The sequence below is a fragment of the Nicotiana tabacum genome, chromosome 11 (assembly GCF_000715075.1).
Source record: "Nicotiana tabacum cultivar K326 chromosome 11, ASM71507v2, whole genome shotgun sequence".
Classification (NCBI taxonomy): Eukaryota; Viridiplantae; Streptophyta; class Magnoliopsida; order Solanales; family Solanaceae; genus Nicotiana; species Nicotiana tabacum.
Genome location: NC_134090.1, coordinates 73,095,117 through 73,113,740, shown reverse-complemented (window position 1 = coordinate 73,113,740; position 18,624 = coordinate 73,095,117). Strand labels below are relative to the sequence as shown.

At 34.7% G+C, this 18,624-nt stretch overlaps 1 protein-coding gene across 1 annotated transcript; it reads left to right on the top strand.

Moving 5' to 3' along the window:
* The first annotated feature begins 4,496 nt into the window (after window positions 1-4,496).
* On the top strand, window positions 4,497-11,771 carry LOC107828123 (patatin-like protein 6). The gene is made up of 3 exons (XM_016655380.2): window positions 4,497-6,261; window positions 8,802-9,132; window positions 11,311-11,771. The coding sequence occupies exons 1-2, from the start codon at window positions 5,119-5,121 to the stop codon at window positions 9,084-9,086; spliced, it is 1,428 nt and encodes a 475-aa protein (XP_016510866.2). The 5' UTR covers window positions 4,497-5,118; the 3' UTR covers window positions 9,087-9,132; window positions 11,311-11,771.
* The last annotated feature ends 6,853 nt before the right edge of the window (window positions 11,772-18,624 follow it).

The following is an 18,624-nucleotide window of genomic DNA, read 5'->3' as shown; positions in this document are numbered from 1 at the left end:
GGTTGTAGTAGAAAACATTCTACAAGAATGCTTTTGCCTTGGAATGATATTTAATAAAATATTCCAAGATATTTTACGTACAACGGGTACGTGCGACAATGATCTTTATGCCACAAAAATAAGATTTATATCCTTTGTTATTCTACCTCTTCAGGAGGTGAGTTGTGATATTTCTTCATTCACTCCAGGGAATGAAAATATGCTTCAAAAATAACTTTGAATAGCTTATTATTTTGTTTAAGCACAGAAGGACACAATTCATAATATTTTCCTACTTCAGGAGAAAATTTTAATTGTGTTACTTTTTCAGGAGCAAATTTAAAATACGAAACATTGAGTATATATTCCCTCAAACATATTACCTCTTCTGGAGGTGAATTGTAATATATTCACATCAAAAGCGCGTTCATATTTACGAGCTTTATTAATATTGTCACATTCACTTCAGGGAATTGATTAATATATATCAAAAGTTCTCATCTTTCAGGGAACAGAACATAATTATTTGAATATGAATTAATCACACCAAATTGTGTGACGGCTTAGAACCTCTTTTAAGATATTGCTACTTCAGGAGCAAATCGAGGCATGCAAGTAATGTAGAGAAATTTTCTCTAATTTATCTTCAATTGTAACCATAGAAAGCCTAAATTATCACTTCTGGTGGTCATAGACATATACCACTTCTGGTGGTTACCAAATTTTGGTTACAATGAGATATATGAAACATAACCACTTCTGGTAGTTGTATATTACTTTCAAACTCTACCAGAGTTGCAAGCAAACTTATTGTCTCTGCTCGCCTTTAGAATCAAGTTATAGGACTTCAATATAAGGTAAAAACCTTACCTGATAAGCATGAAACGCTTTGAAAGTGGTGCTTGTGTTTTATACATGGTAGACGATGATGCTCATGAAATCATCGTAACCAAGAGCGAGACTTTAGTTGGAACACATATTTTCAACCAGGAGGGACGTTACTACCAGCATCTCAACACCTCAGTTGGTTAGAACTTACTTAATTTTAAAGCTCTACCATTCACCTAAGATAGGAAAATCAAATTCGAAGTAAGTGCTCAAAATGGCAGAGTCTCGTGCTGATAACGTATTATAAAATAAAGACTATAAAATAAATAAATCAAAGACAAGTATAGTGAGAGAAATTGATATTTTATTGAACTTTCAAACTAATGTATATAATAAACTGAAAACTCCTCTATTTATAGAAGAAATGAAGCAGCTGCGAGGCTTTTCTTCAGTTGCTTGTCAGCTGTCTGCATGAGCTGTTTGTAACCTACCTGTTTAATAAGAAACTGCTGCAAATCATTTCATTGAGTTGCTTGCAACCTATCTGCATCAGCTGCTTGTAGATAAACTTCAACATAGTACTTAATGAATAATCTTTTTTCGGAAGATTATCTATAGCAGAGTATTAAATGAACATCCATAATATAATTATTTTAGTAACAAAAGTCCACTTAAACGATTTCATGAGTACATTTCTTAAAAGGGAATAAAGTCAACGGACCAATTTAGCTTATTGTTCATTAAAAAGATGTGCCCAAATGAAGTAAGAATTTTCAAAAATGCCAAGTGGAGTATTATTTTGAGTAGGTTGTAACCCTCCTAACATGAGTTACATTACAATTTACAGCTTTTATAGACATATTATTATTACCTGAATCTAGTTCTTTAATATAGAATTAAATGCTTGAGGGTTCATTCTTTTAATGTTGACGGATTTTCTTTTCCTGTCGGCAAATTTTATTCACGCGTTTTGAAAGGATAGTTTGGTTTCCACCTGTACATGTTACAAAATTGATAGACGGGATTATTATCCGGGAAACAAGTTTGGCACGTACTTAATTTGCTTAATGGAACTGATAATCCCCTTTTCCCATATTAATTAGCTCCCCAAAAATTTCCTGGTTTAGCTTTGCTCTAACACCCATTGTGGCACTGTCATCCTATCCAATCCATTTTTCAAATTCTCTAATTAATCTTGTGTCATTTTTTATACTACTCCATCTTATTCATTTTAATTGATTTTTTTGGTTATTTTCACACATATTAAGAAATTCACTCTTTTAACATTAATTAACAATAAAATTGATCATATTAATAAATACTCCCAGGCTCTTTACTCCAAGGGCAACTTTAGAAGAAGAAAAATTTAATTCTTTCTTAATATCTGAAAAAATAAAATATTATAAACCACGAAAAATACTAAAAATCAATTAAAATCGACTGGAGAGAGTAGTGTCATTTCGAACAAAAAATAAATGCACTTCGATTAAGTCGTTAGTCAGTTTGTTAAGGAACGAAAACACTTTCTCTGGTCCACAATAAGTGAACAATTTGTCTTGGGCACACCCATTAAGAAAATACAAAATTCTAGACAAAAATAGTTAGTGTAACTAAACTACCCTTAATTAAATGTTGCAACATAGTTAATGTGAGGAGTAAAAGACTTTTTAGGGATACATACATAAGGGTAATTTTGAAAAAATAAATTGAATTTTTTCTTGATTATATAAATGAAAACTTATTTTGGACCAAATAAAAAGATAAATTGGTCATTTATTGTGGACCGGAGGGAGTACATGTGTTGATTAAACTTACCGACCTACCAATTCATTGGAGACAACCAGGGGTGTTCATTAAAAATCGAAAACCGAATTAAATCGACACAAAAATTGATAATATTTTGGTTTGATTAGGTTTTCGTTTTAAATTTTAAAAATCGACCAAATTTGATTTGGTTTTGGTTTTAAACAAAAAATAATCGAAAAAACCGAACAAACCCGACTATAGAAATACTTATATGAAACTTTATTATTACACATATATGTATATTTATATAGTTTTTTTTAATTTTATGGTAGATATTTAATTGTTTGCACTCTTAGTTGGTAGTCTAGTTCTTTGCTGTCATAATAATTAAGTTCTTTGCTTTTACATTTTAGTTTGATGATAGCTTTATTTTGCTAAGTCTAAGAATCTATTTCATGTTAAAAAGTAATTTATTTTTAATTGAGTCCTTATATTACTCATCACTATTTAGTATAATTATATATTATTAATATATCTTGATAAATGATAAATTTTCTTAAAGAATAATTAGTTTGATACTATTGTGTTAGAATATAGTCGATGGAATATGCGGTTGGCATGACTTACATTTAAGGGAAAAAACGACAAAAAAATCAATAAAAATCGACATAAACCAAATCTATAAAAAATATGGTTAATCTTAATTAGCTTGGTTTCCTCTTAGAAAAAAATCGACCCAAACTGAACCATGAATATCCCCAGAGACAATTCTTAAAGGGTGTATCTTAATGATAAATAAAATAGGTACAAACCTCAAGAAGTACAAATCTTAATAGAAGTAGAATGCAATAACATATGTTCTTTTATAGGACTTAGAAAAATTCTCTAGACATTTTTACCGTTTAAAAGGTGATGAATTAAAAAAGAAAAGAAAAAGAAAGATGGCTAGAGTATAGATCCATCAACTATTCTACAACAACGTAAAAGAAATCAAACAAATGCAAAGAAAATATAAATCACACGAGTTGAAAGATATACCAAGCTGGGACGCAGGAATAGAGTCTATAGAAGATTAAATATTCAAAAAGATAAATCTAAATTATATGAAAGGAAACATATTCAATACATTGTAGGTTGCTCATAATCGCTAAAATACTTTGTGTCTTGCTAATAAAGATACTTGAAATAACTTAGTTTAAGTAGAAGTAGCATAATAGGTTTTAGGAATTAGTATTTTGAGTTTAATTACCTGTTGGCTTGTAATAGTTTTCATAAAATCATGGCCCAAAGAAAATTTGATGCATTATTATTTTTAAACTTACTAAATAAATATATTTTCCACATGTAAAATTTATTCGGTACGGTTCGGTATTTTTTCGGTTTATTTTTATAAAATAAAAAACCTACCCTAATTATCGGTGCAGTTATAGTTATATATAAAAACCTACGGTTTCTTAAAAAGAAACCTAAAAATCGGTTCGGTACGGTACGGTTCGGTCGGTATAATCAGTTTTCGAATATCCATTGACACCCGGGAGAGTTACTCAACCCAAAAATATTTAAGCTATAAATCAACATATTAAAGAAAGGTGGGCAGGGGTACACGTTGGAAGAAAGTACTCCCTCTGTTCCATGTTATGTGAACCTATTTCCTTTTTGGTCCGTTCCAAAAAGAATGAACCCTTTCTAAATTTGGTAACAATTTAGTTTAAAGTTACAACTCTATCGGTAATGAGAAGCTTTTATAACCAGACAAATACTCTGGGCCCCATTTGAACTTGTTTAGGACCAAAAATTCCAAAAGTCTTCATTTTTTTCTTAAACGCCGTTCCTAGCCAAACAGGTTGACATAAATTGAATCGGAGGGAGGGAGTATATGTTTATCCATAAAAGGTAAAAATGGTGGTGGGATATTAACATAACATGGGAAGAGAGAAAGAAATATGGATATTTGGAGTATTCGCAAATATGGCCAATAGTTATAGAATGGTATGGGGGAAGTTAAAAAAGTGGGGTTAGAGCGACTTGCAGAGTGAGAGGGTTTTTTTAAAAGCTAACAGACATCCTCTGCAACTGCTATGTTATGTTGTTGCTTCCTCTTCATCACTTCATTTGTCTTCTTTTGTTATACTTGCCCACCCCTTCCCTTCTTCTTCATTTGTTTTTGTTTATGCTGCTGCTTTGATATCCGTTGCTTCTTTTGACGTTTCTTCTTCTTCTAATTATATAAGTATATTTCTATATTGAAATACAGGATCTCCACTATCCACTTTTCTTTATTCCTCTTTGCCTTTTCCCTTAGTATATACACACTCAAAAAGAAACGTTTATTGGTCAACCTTCATTTTCACTTTTCAGATTAATTTTTTTATCTGCTCCTCCCGCTCTTCCACAAACTCACGTTAAAGTGGAGAGTCGGAGATTACGAAGCTAGCCTACATATATATGTTTACAAAAACAAGAACGACCCATTCATACATATGAAATTTTTTTCTGTTTGATTGATGGGAAATTGACAAGGATAAGTTAATTTGTCTTTGTTTTGAACTGGGGGTGTGTTAAGAAATGGCGTGTAATCATCTAACAGATATGCAAGAGCCAAGCATAGATACAGATAAGTTAAGCTACGAGATTTTCTCTATTCTAGAAAGCAAGTTCTTATTTGGTTACGATGATCAGAAGCTTTGGATTCCTAAACAAATAGCTCCGGCAGTTGAACATCACAAGAACGTTAACGAGGTTGTGTTGACATCATCACCGGTGAGGGAGGGGCACGGCGTTCAGGCAATTAAAAATCAGAGGGGTAAAGTCTGTATCCTCAGCATAGATGGTGGTGGAATGCGAAGCATCCTATCAGGAAAAGCTTTAGCGTATCTTGAACAGGCGTTGAAGGTTAAATCGGGAAATCCAGAAGCTAGAATCGCCGATTATTTCGACGTCGCTGCCGGTTCCGGCGTCGGAGGAATATTCACCACCATGCTCTTCTCTACCAAGGACCAAAACCGCCCCTTGTTTCACGCTGAGGACACGTGGAAGCTTCTAGCAGAACAAAGCAAAAAATTCTACCCTACCAAAGGTTCAAATTCCGGCGGTTTCCTCAGGCGAATTATCTGCAGCGGAGGCGGTGGTGGTTCGACCGGTTCAGCCACGACCGGTTTGGAGAAGTCGATGAAGGAGGCCTTTGTAGATAAAACCGGTCGAAGCCTCACGTTAAAGGACACGTTGAAACCGGTTTTAATCCCATGTTACGACCTTTCAAGTACGGCGCCATTTTTGTTTTCCAGAGCTGATGCTTTAGAAACCGACAGCTTCGACTTCCGGCTATGGGAGGTTTGCAGAGCCACGTCAGCAGAGCCGGGAGTGTTCGAGCCGGTTTGTATGAAGTCCGTCGACGGGAAAACCAAGTGCGTGGCGGTTGACGGGGGATTAGCCATGAGCAACCCGGCGGCGGCGGCGATTACCCACGTGCTTCACAACAAGCAAGAATTCCCCTTCGTGAGAGGTGTGGAGGACATTTTGGTACTTTCACTAGGGACAGGTCAGCTCCTTGAAGGAAGCTTTGAATATGAGCAAGTCAAGAATTGGAAGGCAAAAGACTGGGCTCGACCAATGGCTCGAATTTCTGGCGATGGCTCCGCTGATGTGGTGGACCACTCAGTTGCCATGGCTTTTGGCCAATACCGTAGCAGTAATTACGTGCGCATTCAGGTACCTATTGTTCTTTTAATAGTTTACAGTCAGCGTAAAGAATTTTAAATTTTTTATAATTATCAAAGGATATCTACAAGGGAGACTACTTAAATATAAGATTTGTAATCGTAAAATAAAACAAATTAGCTGTTACAGCAAGTAAAGGTAATCCGATGGGGGCACATTTAACTCTAAAATTTGTTCCAAAATTTTAGTAGTAGATACAGTTCATGAATGAGCTTGTAGATTACATGGGGGCCGGGAGAAAGGGGACAAGCTGGGGATAGGTGTCTTTGGAGGGGGAGGGGGAAGGGGTGGGTGGTTTGTAGGGGTGAGTCTAACCTCTAACCTGCGCCGTTTGATAATTTGGTCGTATGCAATTTAATTTCTTGAAGAATATTGATGCATAGACATTCATTTACTGGTTTTAGGATAATTGATAGTGTTGTTGTTGTGTGCAACTAGAGAAACCGTGCAGTCAAATTGAGGCCACCAGGAACAATGTTGTCGTTAGCTAACAACTAGACAAACCCATTGGTTGGCGAGACTCAGACACAAAAACACACACTCTGTGTGTGTAATTGGGGAGAAGTGATCTCTTTTAAATATCAATTACAAAAAGGACCAAAATTGGGGGGGGGGGGGGATTGGGAGTAATATCTTGCTGCTGGAAAGTTACTAAATCAAGAATGTGGCACTCCTTGCCAATTAGTACAGCAAATATGTGTAGAGCTGTAGTTTTTCCATAATTTACGAAGGATGATATTCATAATCAACACCATTTTCGTGACACATAGATTTCTGATATAAAGAGAACAAGAGAGTAGTTATGTTCTTTAACTTTTCTTGTGTCACCTAAATCTGTATGCTAAAGAAGAGGCTCTGTATCTCAAGGATGGTCCTCACTATCATATTGATTACCAAGTACCTCTCTCCCAGCTATTTTGACCTGCCAATTTATTCTCTTACCAAATCCTTGTCCTTGAGACCATGCTTTATTACGATACTGCCAATGGTGGGGCTTGGTTTTTTACCGTTTGGTATGAGTTACAAGGCCATCTCCAACCTTGCCCCCATCCCCGTAATGAGGGAAATATTTGGGGGAATTTAGCTCCAACCCTCCCCCATTTTTGTCCCCAAAATAGGGGATGAATAGTGTTTCCTTAAATATGGGTACACTATTCATCACTTTTTTATTATTATTTTATTATTTAATCTTTTAATTTATCTCTTTATATATACCTAATTATGTTTATGTAATGTCTTTATAATTTTAATATTTTATCTTAACTTTGGTATATAATTTTGATAAATTAATTTTTGTGCATTTATTATTTTTATGTAGAAATGACAGTAGATGAAAATCAACGATTTCAAGAATTTTTATTTCGACATAGAAGAATTAAGGACAAAGATGCTCATTTTGCACTTCGTAATGTATTAATAGATCATTTATGGGAGAATACTAGATGTTGAGGTTGAATATTTATCTAGTATTTCGAATGAATTTTGTCGTTATGTAATATGTATTTAATTAATCTTGTATCGCAATGATTTCACTTTTATTTGAATTATTAGTTAACCTATAATAATTGCTTACAAATTATATTATTTAAAATTTTATGGAATTGTTTTAATTATGAAAATTACAAATTAATAAAAATAAAAGACGGAATTTGTTTAATGGAAATTAAAAAATGAAATTGGAATGAAAGATAGTAATATAATATAGAAGAGAGAGAAGAATATAAAAAAGTTTGGGGAAAAATGGGAAAATGGTTGGAGTCTCCAAAATGGGGAAATCCTCATTTTGGGGACCAAAAATGGGGTAAAGGTTGGAGATGCCCTAAGAAGGTATAAGGATGGTATAAAAATTTAATACCATCTTAATACTCTGTTTGGTTAGCAAACCAGGTATAAGTTATTAACACCGGGATAACTTATACCTTATAGAAGGTGGGGTAATTAGCACTGTTATAACTTATACCTTCTTCTTAGAAATTATGCAATTGTCATTCTTAATACAACATATCAAACAATGAATAAACAACAATTCCAGCATAACTTATACCAATATAACTTATACCAGCATAACTTATACAAATATAAATCATATTCCAACCCGACGACCCCTTACAGTATACTTATTGATGAGGGTAATAGTGGATGTGGGTAGGGAATTGACCAATGGAATGTGTGCCAAGAGAATACTATATGGAGAAGATTTAGATAATTGACCAAATGAAATAATAATATATTGATGATCATTCCGAAGAATAAAGGGATAAGTTAAATAAGTCCCACATGGTTTATAAAATGTCAGACTGAAAACTATTGAGTTTCGTCATCAACTGATGCTTCTTCCAGTCAAGGGATATTTGCTTTCTATCTATCCTTTTCCGATCATTAGTAAGTCTTAAAATGTTCTAGATTCAAACATATGAAGGTAGAACGAACGACTTGTTGCTTTCAGGTATTACAATTTGTCTTTAACTTGGATGATATCTTAGTAAAATTAAATGGTGTTTTCAGTTTCTAAACTAATTTGATGATGGCAGGCTAACGGATCGAGCTTTGGTCGTTGTGGGGTGAATGGAGACGCTGACCCAAGTCCGAGCAATGTGAAAACGTTGGTTGGGATAGCAGATGAAATGCTGAAACAGAAAAATGTAGAGTCAGTGCTTTTCGGTGGCAAGAGAATTGCAGAGGAAAGCAATTTTGATAAACTTGATTGGTTTGCTGGAGAATTAGTGCAAGAACATCAGAAAAGGAGTTGCCGGATAGCTCCCACTGTTGCATTTAAGCAAGCTACACCGAAAGCTTCCCAAACATCTCTCAAATAGTAAACCAAGTCAAGCAAAATTAAAAAAAGAAAAGAAAAAAAAGAAGGTAAATTCTTCTTTCATATCCTTCCATTTGGTCTGATTCTTTTTGTGTATTTAATAATGGTGATATATTTTTCCAAGTCTAAGCATGTCTGACCCAAGCTTGATGACGATGATATCAACTAGGACCCATAACACTAATAATTGGTATATTATGATATGAATCTAAGACCCTTTATATACGTTAAGTTTTCTAAATCATAAATAAATCACGAGAGGATAATACATAGGGTGTTGTTTGTTTGTTTGTGTGTATCCGTGGACTCCGTCATATGTCATTTTCTTTCATGTCTTTCAAAAGATCAAACCCCTGATTAGTCCACCGACACTTAGTCCTTTCATTATAGAGATGGAGTTTGTAGTCATTTTAAAAATGGAACCCAAAAAGGGTTGTAGGGGACCTTATGGTCATTTTGGGAGGGGGAATGTATGGTATAACTTTGGGTTCATGGACAGTGTCCGTAGTCCGGAAAGAATTAAAGAAAAGAAGAGTATTTTGAATATATAGTACTCTTTGATATATATCATGTTGTGGTTGACTGTTAGACAAAGCACCTTCTTTTTCTCTGCTATGTGCCTTTCATAGTGTCACCTTTGCTTTTTTGAGCTGAAAGTTACACTATAGAGTGTTATTTCAGAGTGGTCACTATTTTACCTACTTCATCCACATCTTATTTTTCCAACTTATTTGTTCCTACAGCTTTTGGGAATGTTTATCGGTTCATATACCTTAAGGGTTGTTTGGTACTCGAGATGTGGTGGGATAAAGTGTGAGATTAAGTTTATATCATATTTGATTGACAGTATAAATTTATAACTATTTATAACTTTATACCATCAACTAAAGATGTTATAAATTTAATCCTAGTCTTAATACAAGATATCACACTTTATCCCACCTTATCGCATCAAACTCAGGATTATATTATTCCACCGATTATATTATTCCACCTCCCAGGTGGAATAAATTAGTTCAGGAATTATAATTCCAAGATTATAATCTCGAAATAATTTAGTCGGCGACCCCTTAGGATCACTTGGGTTCGTCTAGACAAGACTAGATTAGGAAACCCCCTGTATCTCCTTAATTTGACTCTATGGCTATGCTCAATGACTAAATTGACGCTATTAAAGTAAATTGTCACAATCATTACATTAAAAAGGGAAGGGTAGCCCGATATACAAAGTATTCTGTGTTCATGTAGGGTTCGTGAAAAAGCCTCACCCAAAAAGTGTGATGTAGACATCTTATCCTAATGCAAACATTACGTCAGCTTTTACGGCTCGAAGTAGGTCACACGGAAACAACTTTAATGTTAGTTTCCCAAAGAGGGGTAGTCGGGTTCCACACCCAAAAATGGTGATGTAAGTAGTCTAGCTTGATGCTTGTCATTATCCTCTAATTCTTTATTACCGCAATTTTTGAATTTAACTTACCCTGGTCACATCCTCTGTTGACTGAGGATTTATTGTGCAAGTTGCAACTGTGTATAATTGAGGCGTGGGTGCAATGATTAGAGTTAGTTAAGTAGTATAAACAATTGAATCAATGTTTTAGACACAATTATTAGGTAAAGGCCAATAAATCATACAAAAGTCACTATTCAGACGGTGACTAGCAATCCTGGCTATCTGGCAGTTACTAGTTACTAGTAGTTACTTTAGTAGTAGTAGTAGGAGAGTAGTGCTTTTGAGTTTTGGACAGGTGTCTGAATTATTTCCGACCAAATTGAACAGGGGTCAAAAGCAAGATATTGTTTTAGACTAAAAAATAATCCGCAAAAGTGAAAAAAAAAAGGGAAGTAATTTTACCTGGTGCTGCTTTCTGTGAAAATATGAGTGCTTGTCCTATTTAAAAAATTGTGAAGTAACATGATTCACCTGGAATAGTTGAAATTCATGGATTAAAGCACCTACTTTTTGCTCCGTCCTTTTCCTTGTCGAGCATTATGGTCTGTCTTACTAGACATTACTTTGTGTTGGTAAAAAATAAACATTTTTTTTCGTAAATATAAAAAATATTTTTTTTTTCTACGTTATTTAGTATGGTGATTTGGGTTCCAAGAAATAGCATTGTCTTTGATATTAACTGCAATTTTTTTCCTCTTGAAAACTAACCATTATCATTCCTTTAATAGCTCATTAATATACCATTATATATATATATATATCTCCTGTGCAGGAAAACGATGTGCTGATTAGGAAAAGAAAAAGAATTGAAGAAGATGGAGATGAAATAGCAGCTTTTACTTTTTTGGTATAGCTAGTAAGATGGAAAAGCCAGTGCTTTTTCTGAAATTGAAATGAAAAAGACACTCAACTTAACTGTAAAAACAAAATGGGAAAAGATGGAACCGTTGAATGATCTTTGTTGGGATTCTTTTGCTTGACAGAGGACAGGCATTTGTTTTGGCCATTCCTTCTTGATAGAGGTCGAAGACAAAACGAGTCCTTTTTTTCCCTTTCATTTCAGAACTTGGGGACAGGAAGGGGGTTGTTTCCTTTTAATTTCCTTTCTTGCCCTTGGTTTAGTAGTGTTATTTTTCTTCTTTTGAGTAATATATTGTGGTTGGATCTACTTTTTGTATCTTCTGTGGATGGAGGGCATTATTGGGAAAATATCAGCCCCTTTTTCGTTGTTTCTTTTTCTTGTTTGGAAAGTAGGGAAAAGGAAATGAGATGTAAGTTAATTATAGAAGTTAGTGTTTGTGGGAGAAATTTTTTTGGAGATTAGCCTCTCTTTTCAAAAGCAGCGGACCATGTATCTCGTAAAAATTGCACACGGCGTTCTATTTGGTCACCACCATTTAATTTATATATATTTTTTAAACTTTTAACTTGTACCCACTTTTTAAACAACTTCAATCCCCTTTCTCCTCCTCGTTTTCTTCAAAGATATCTTTTCCTTTTTAACTTCAAGCAATTCAAAGCTAAAATTATGTAAAACATCTTTTTGCCACACTACATCTCCGGCTCTCAGCACCTTCAAGAAATATAAAAACGCTGCTCCAAGGCTAGAATTTTCACTCACGTAAACAATGAACTTTACTGAACCAAAAATATTAAAAAAGTTCTGCTCTAAATTTATCACGGTTACATGCAAAAGAATTTCGAAATGCACTGAATAGTAAAAAATTGATGACTACCAATGACGATCAGCTGACAAATTCCCATGTGAACCAGGAAGGTAATTTCTGTAAGCAGTCCAAAATTCCCCAAAAGTTGATAGCTTCAAATGACCTGAATTACTACTCTTTAGTAGGAACAGATAATTGTATGTCTTAATCAAGTGGAAAAACAAACAGGATTTTTTATGACGAAACTAACAAGGCATTACTAAAGACTTCCTTTATTTACTGATCTTAATGACAACATGAATATTTTTTATATAGTGAAAAACTTCAGCTCTAGAATTGAAGTTCGTCAGTTATAAAAACAAAAACTTCAGTTCTAGAACTGAAGTTCGCCAGTTACAAAAACAAAAACTTCAGCTCTAGAGCTGAAGTTCGCCAGTTACAAAACAAAAACTTCAGCTCTAGAGCTGAAGTTCACCAGTTACAAAAAAAAAAACTTCAGTTCTAGAGCTAAAGTTCGCTAGTTACAAAACAAAAATTTCAGCTCTAGAGCTGAATTTCAGGCTCGCTACTAGAATGCTGAAGTTTTGCGTGATTGCCTTTACTACTTCAGCCCCGTATGCTGAAGTTATGTGAAAAAGCGGGTACGCTTGCAATTATTTTTGCAAAGCGAACACAAGTTAAAACGTGACACAAAAAGCGGGTATAGATACAAATGCCCCATGTATCTCCTGAAATTTGGGTAGATGAATGGCCTTGGCCTATACTATATTTCATATGTGGATTTGTATAAAGAAATATCAAACCATTTTAATTCCTTTTTGCCTGTTATATAGTATATATATTTGGGAAGTTTTATTTCCTTTTTGTCTCATAAATTTGTGGACCTCAATCTTATATTTTTGGGTCTACAGAAATCTGAGTCCACAAAATTATGAGACAAAAAAGTTGCCTCATACAACTAGTGTCAATTGTATGAGACACAAAATAAAATTTTCCCTAAATTGAGGACAATGACAAGTGAATCATTACTATTAAAACTCGTGACGCCGTAAGTTAAAAGTATAACGTATTGATAGATTCAAGGGCGGATAACTATGGGACACGTGAACCCATGGTCTCTCTGCAAAATTATATATTCCGTATTTTATGTACATATTTTGTAAAATTGATATAATATTAATTATTGACACCTATGCTCCAAAAAGGTTGAATGGTGCCATTGGTTGGTTAAGTTAGTTATTAAGAGGAATAAGGATCAATTCTCACTTAATATATTTTTTCCTTTAATTTTTAGTAGAGCACACATGTACTAGAAATCACAAATCCGCCTTGAATAGATTAGCATGAGTTTTATGTTTATTTGTAATAACATTGTAAAAACATGACGTTCCAACGTAAAAATGCTAACAGATAAAACAAAAAAGAAATTGCAAATTTTAATGGCCTTTCCTCCTAACCATTCAAGTTAAATCCCATGAGAATTCATTTTCTTATGAATAATAGCCATCCAAGTGACTCTAGAAGTTGTCCACCTTTAACATGGAGATGTCACTACTAGAAATCCGGTAAATATCGCCCAAAATTTTCCGATCAGTATTGGTTGATCAAAAAAAGCGATCAAAGTTGGACGGAAACCCGGAGAAAAATATTTTACATTTATTTTATAAAAATACCGACCAAAGTTGGTCGATAATTTGGTCAACAAGTTGACTGAGCTGGCGAGACTTGCTTAATCAAAGAAACTTTCACATTACCGACCAACTTTGATCGTTAATGTGGACCCAATTTTTAAAATTTTAATAGTTATATTATTATTTAAAATGTTTTATAAAATTTTAAGAAAAATTTATTTAAAATTACCGACCAAGTTAGTCGGTTAATTCAGGGGAAGCATTTACCGACCAACTTTGGTCGGTATATTTTAATTTCTGGAAAATAACCGACCAAAGTTGGTCGGTTATTAGGTCAACATTGGTCAAAAATATGAATCACTTTTATATTTACTATCTAAATAATATAAATGTAATCCGTTAACACTTTTGTAATACAAATAATGAATACACTAATATATACTATAACATGCTATATATGTAGTTAAAGTAGTACAACAAAGCGTATTATATATATATATATATATATATATATATATATATATATATATATATATATATATATATATATATATATATATATTAGAGAGAGAGGATGTAACGACCCGACCAGTCGTTTTGAGCATTTGCACTTCGCTCGCCAGTTTTCGGGCATGACTAGCCCCGTATGATGTATTATGATTTATGTAAATCGTCGGTTGTGGACTGCAAGTTAATCGGAATAGATATGGAAGAATGATTCTCAGCTTGAAGCTTTAAATTTGGAAGGTTTGACCCAGTCTTGACTTCTTAGTAATTGATATCAGATTTGGATTTTTATGATTTAGATAGCTCTATCGGGTAATTTTGGTCTTAGGAGCGTGTTCGGAATATAATTTGGAGGTCCGTGGTAGATTTAGGCTTGAATTGGCGAAATTAAAAATTTGGCATTTTCCGGTCGGTAGTGAAAATATTGATATCGAAGTCGGAATGGAATTCCGGAAGTGGGAGTAGGTTCGTAGTGTCATTTGTGAGGTGTGTGCAAAGTTTTATGTCATTCAGATGAGGTTTGATAGGTTTCGGCGTTGTTTGTGGAATTTAGAAATTTAGATGTTCATAAGCTTGAATCCGAGGTTGATTTGATGTTTTGATGTTATTTTGAGTGATTCAAAGGTTCGACTAAATTTGAATGATGTTATGGGATGTGATGGCATGTTTGGTTGAGGTCTCGAGGGCCTCGGGTGTGTTTCGGGTGGTTATCGGAGTATGTTTGGCTTTGAAGAGACTGTTGTTGTTGCTGTATTTCCTTATGCTGGTATCCTTATGTCACGCCCCAAAACCGAGGGGCGCAACCGACACTCAACCGAGCAAGCCCGACTGAGCAAGCCTATTAGGTTTCATTATGAATAACAAGGAGATGAAATTTATGAGCATTACATTTACAATTTTTATCTTTGTCTTTCATTAACATTTCAACCATACTAACCAAATTATTACAATTAATAGATACGAAGGAAACATTCTTCCAAATAACAACATATCTAGTTCAAATTTTCAATACCCTACACCACCCACAACCTGTCTACGAAGCCTCTAAATACAACTGAAAAGTAATATGAAAATGCCGACAATAAGGCTCCGGCTATACCTCAAATACAAAGTACATGATAAACAACGGTACAGGACCCCGAAATGAAGTGGGGCTCACCAAGTCAGCTGAAAGGGAGATGCGTCACTAGCTGCGACTAACACTGCCTGCTATAGAACCACCTACATCCATTTAAAGACGTAGCGCCCCCGACAAAAGGGACGTTAGTGTCATCGAATAACACTAGTATATATAACTAAACACCATCTCATTAGAAAGAACAACCATACAAGAACAAAGAAATCATAAGGATTCAACAACATCTTTAAACAATCCCCACATCATCAAATAAAAGGAATCACATAGCTTTCACATAATTTCTATAGCTTTAGTTTGGGGCATTTAATATTGTTCATCATCATTCACAATACCACCGCTTTCTTGAGCGGATTCCGATCACGACCCGATCGGCTAGGTTGCCTCATTTGAGACATGTACCTCAATCACAATTCATTCTCACTTTCCGGAATTCAATATCACACATGGATGTGTGCGGCATGACGTCCGATCACGGCCCGATCGTCTAGGCCGCCTTACCAAGGTGTTGTTCCTTTCTCATTAATCATCTCATTTCAATCTTTATTTCACATATATCAATTCATAGGCACTTAGGGCCACAATTATCACATCATACTTGGCACTAGGCCACATTTCACAACTCACATTCCACATCACTTTCACTTTCAACATCAAACTTGCAATTTAAGATAATTGGTACATACAAGAGCAATTCAAGTTGTAAGCATAGAGAGGAATTCTCATGATTCGCCATAATAGTCACAATTTAAACTTGACTTGAAATCTAGGAAATTTAGCATATAGTTCACATTCTTCACATATCCCCAATTTACCAAGAATAGCACATTGAACACATTGAGACGCACCTTTCACATATATTCTTGCAACACCAAATTCTTTGAATTAACAAATACTACATAAATCAAATTTCGGACTTACAACATATGCGGGAACACCATGGGAGCTCAATTTCTAAGAAGAGGGGGTTTTAACCATACATATTTTGTTTAAGATTTTCTTTAGTTTCTACAATCCACCAACACCTCTAGCAATAACAATCTATAAAGAGATAGCGGGAATCGATTAATAATTAGGAAGATTACCCATATTGTAACTCTCCTAGGAATTTCATCAAACACCTAACATGTGAAGTAGTCTACAAGGTCTCAAAATGGAAATTCCTTCATCCCTCAACCAATTTTAACAGGAACTACCCAAATTAATTCTTTAATATCACATACTACAAATTAGTCCCACATGCATGGCCTATTTCTAATCCCCACAACATATTTGGACCCTTAACATCTTACATGAAATCTTGGAAGAAGGACTAACCCGGATGGAGGACAATCAAGTGGTTATCTTCCTTGATTTTTGAAAACTTGAGTAAGATTTGGGTGATTATGAAGCTAGACTCCTTCTATATTTTTTCTCTCTCTATATGCTCTCAACTCTCTCTAAAATCAGTAGAAAATGACCCCAAATAAAGCCCCTAAGCCTATTTATCAAAATAGGGTCGGGTTATAAAAATAGGAAAAATAAGCCTCCGAAATTGGGTCTGCGGTCGCATAATGGACCGCAAAATAGGAATGTGGGTCGCAAAATGCATCGCGGAACTGGTGGCCAAAACTGGGCTACACTGGTCCAGTTTGCGACCAGATTTGTGGTCGCAGATCAATTATGCGGACTGCATAATGGTTTTGCGATCGCAGAACTGACACAGGATCGCATTTTTCCAGCCTTTGGTAATTTGATCATAACTTTGTGTCGGAATGTCCAAATGATGAACGGTATGAAGTGTTGAAAACTAGACTCGAAGACATTTCATATGATAGGTCGTTCATCACATAAAACCTTATATATACTTAGATATGCTCGTTCAAACTATGGACTTGTGCAAACTCATTTGGAATTTTAGCCCATTATGAAATTTTCTAACTTGACTTAGACTTAGGCCTACCATTAGACTCCACATTACTTATTATAAGACTTATACATGTATTTACCAAATACAATTGATGCCCATCATGTTAATAGAATATAAAATATTATAATTAGCCTACCTGACACCATGAAATCCTAAATTACTTAGCGAAATTTTCCGGGGCCTTACATTCTCCCCCGCTTAGGATCATTCGTCCTCGAATGAGGGGTAGAGTCTGCCCTAAACACTTAATATAATATATCTTTTTTCTCACCTACATCAAGTCCCTAATTTTGACTAACTCCTAAAATTTTCAGAAATTTCGGTAGAGTCTCCTTTGTAACTAGGCCTATCCACCTGCCAGAGAATCACCAAAACCGTCCTAACAACACATCCACAACGAGACAAAGTACCGCAATGTATATATCAATAATACTAATCTCAACATTACAAGCACTACATTATCATAAGGATACCTGGACATGAACTGCACATTTCTAAATCATAATACCTAGAGGGTACCTTTCAAGTCAAAACCAATTGCTATACAATCAAGAGAAAATACTTTATCTTCACAACACTCTCGGCCTTCAATGTGGCCTCTTATACTTATAGACTTCGCCATAACACATTCACAGAAATAATCTCCACCCCCAAACTTACCTAATAAGGATGACAAATAGATACCCTTTATAGGCCAACTATCCATTACCTCCACCTTCAGTAATTTCCATCGAAATAATACACAAAGGATCTCCAACTACCTTCTTAGACATAGACATGTGAAAACACAAAATATATAGGGAACAACTATGGGGAAACTTCATACTTCTAGTGCGGCCTAATGTGATATACACTTATGCAACCTTCATTATCAACCCACATAACATCTTCATGGGAAAATATTGGAAATAACCTGTTCTACCTCCTAAGTTCTATATCTCTACGCGAACACCCACACTGAACCTTTGATGACCTTCAACAATTACGCTAAGATGTGTTATCCTGAACTGACCATAAAAATTACCTATCGAATATATGTGATCACACGGTGATGCTCCCTTTTTGACATGTTTGAACCTTTAATACCAAATAGATTTAATACAATGAGGAACAACAAAGTTCAAGATTGGGCTCGAATTATTCAGGAAACCATTAATGTGCTGAGTAGAGTATTTCACGAGGTTATATGCTAAGATACACAAAGATTACTACTAACAATACTGACATGGTTAATCAT

What these genes read in the sequence shown, in the direction of transcription:
- LOC107828123 (XM_016655380.2), top strand. Translation starts at nt 5,119, where the DNA reads ATGGCGTGTAATCATCTAACAGATATGCAAGAGCCAAGCATAGATACA. An exon ending in GTAATTACGTGCGCATTCAG is followed by an intron (nt 6,262 to 8,801) that starts GTACCTATTGTT and finishes TGATGATGGCAG; the next exon opens with GCTAACGGATCGAGCTTTGG.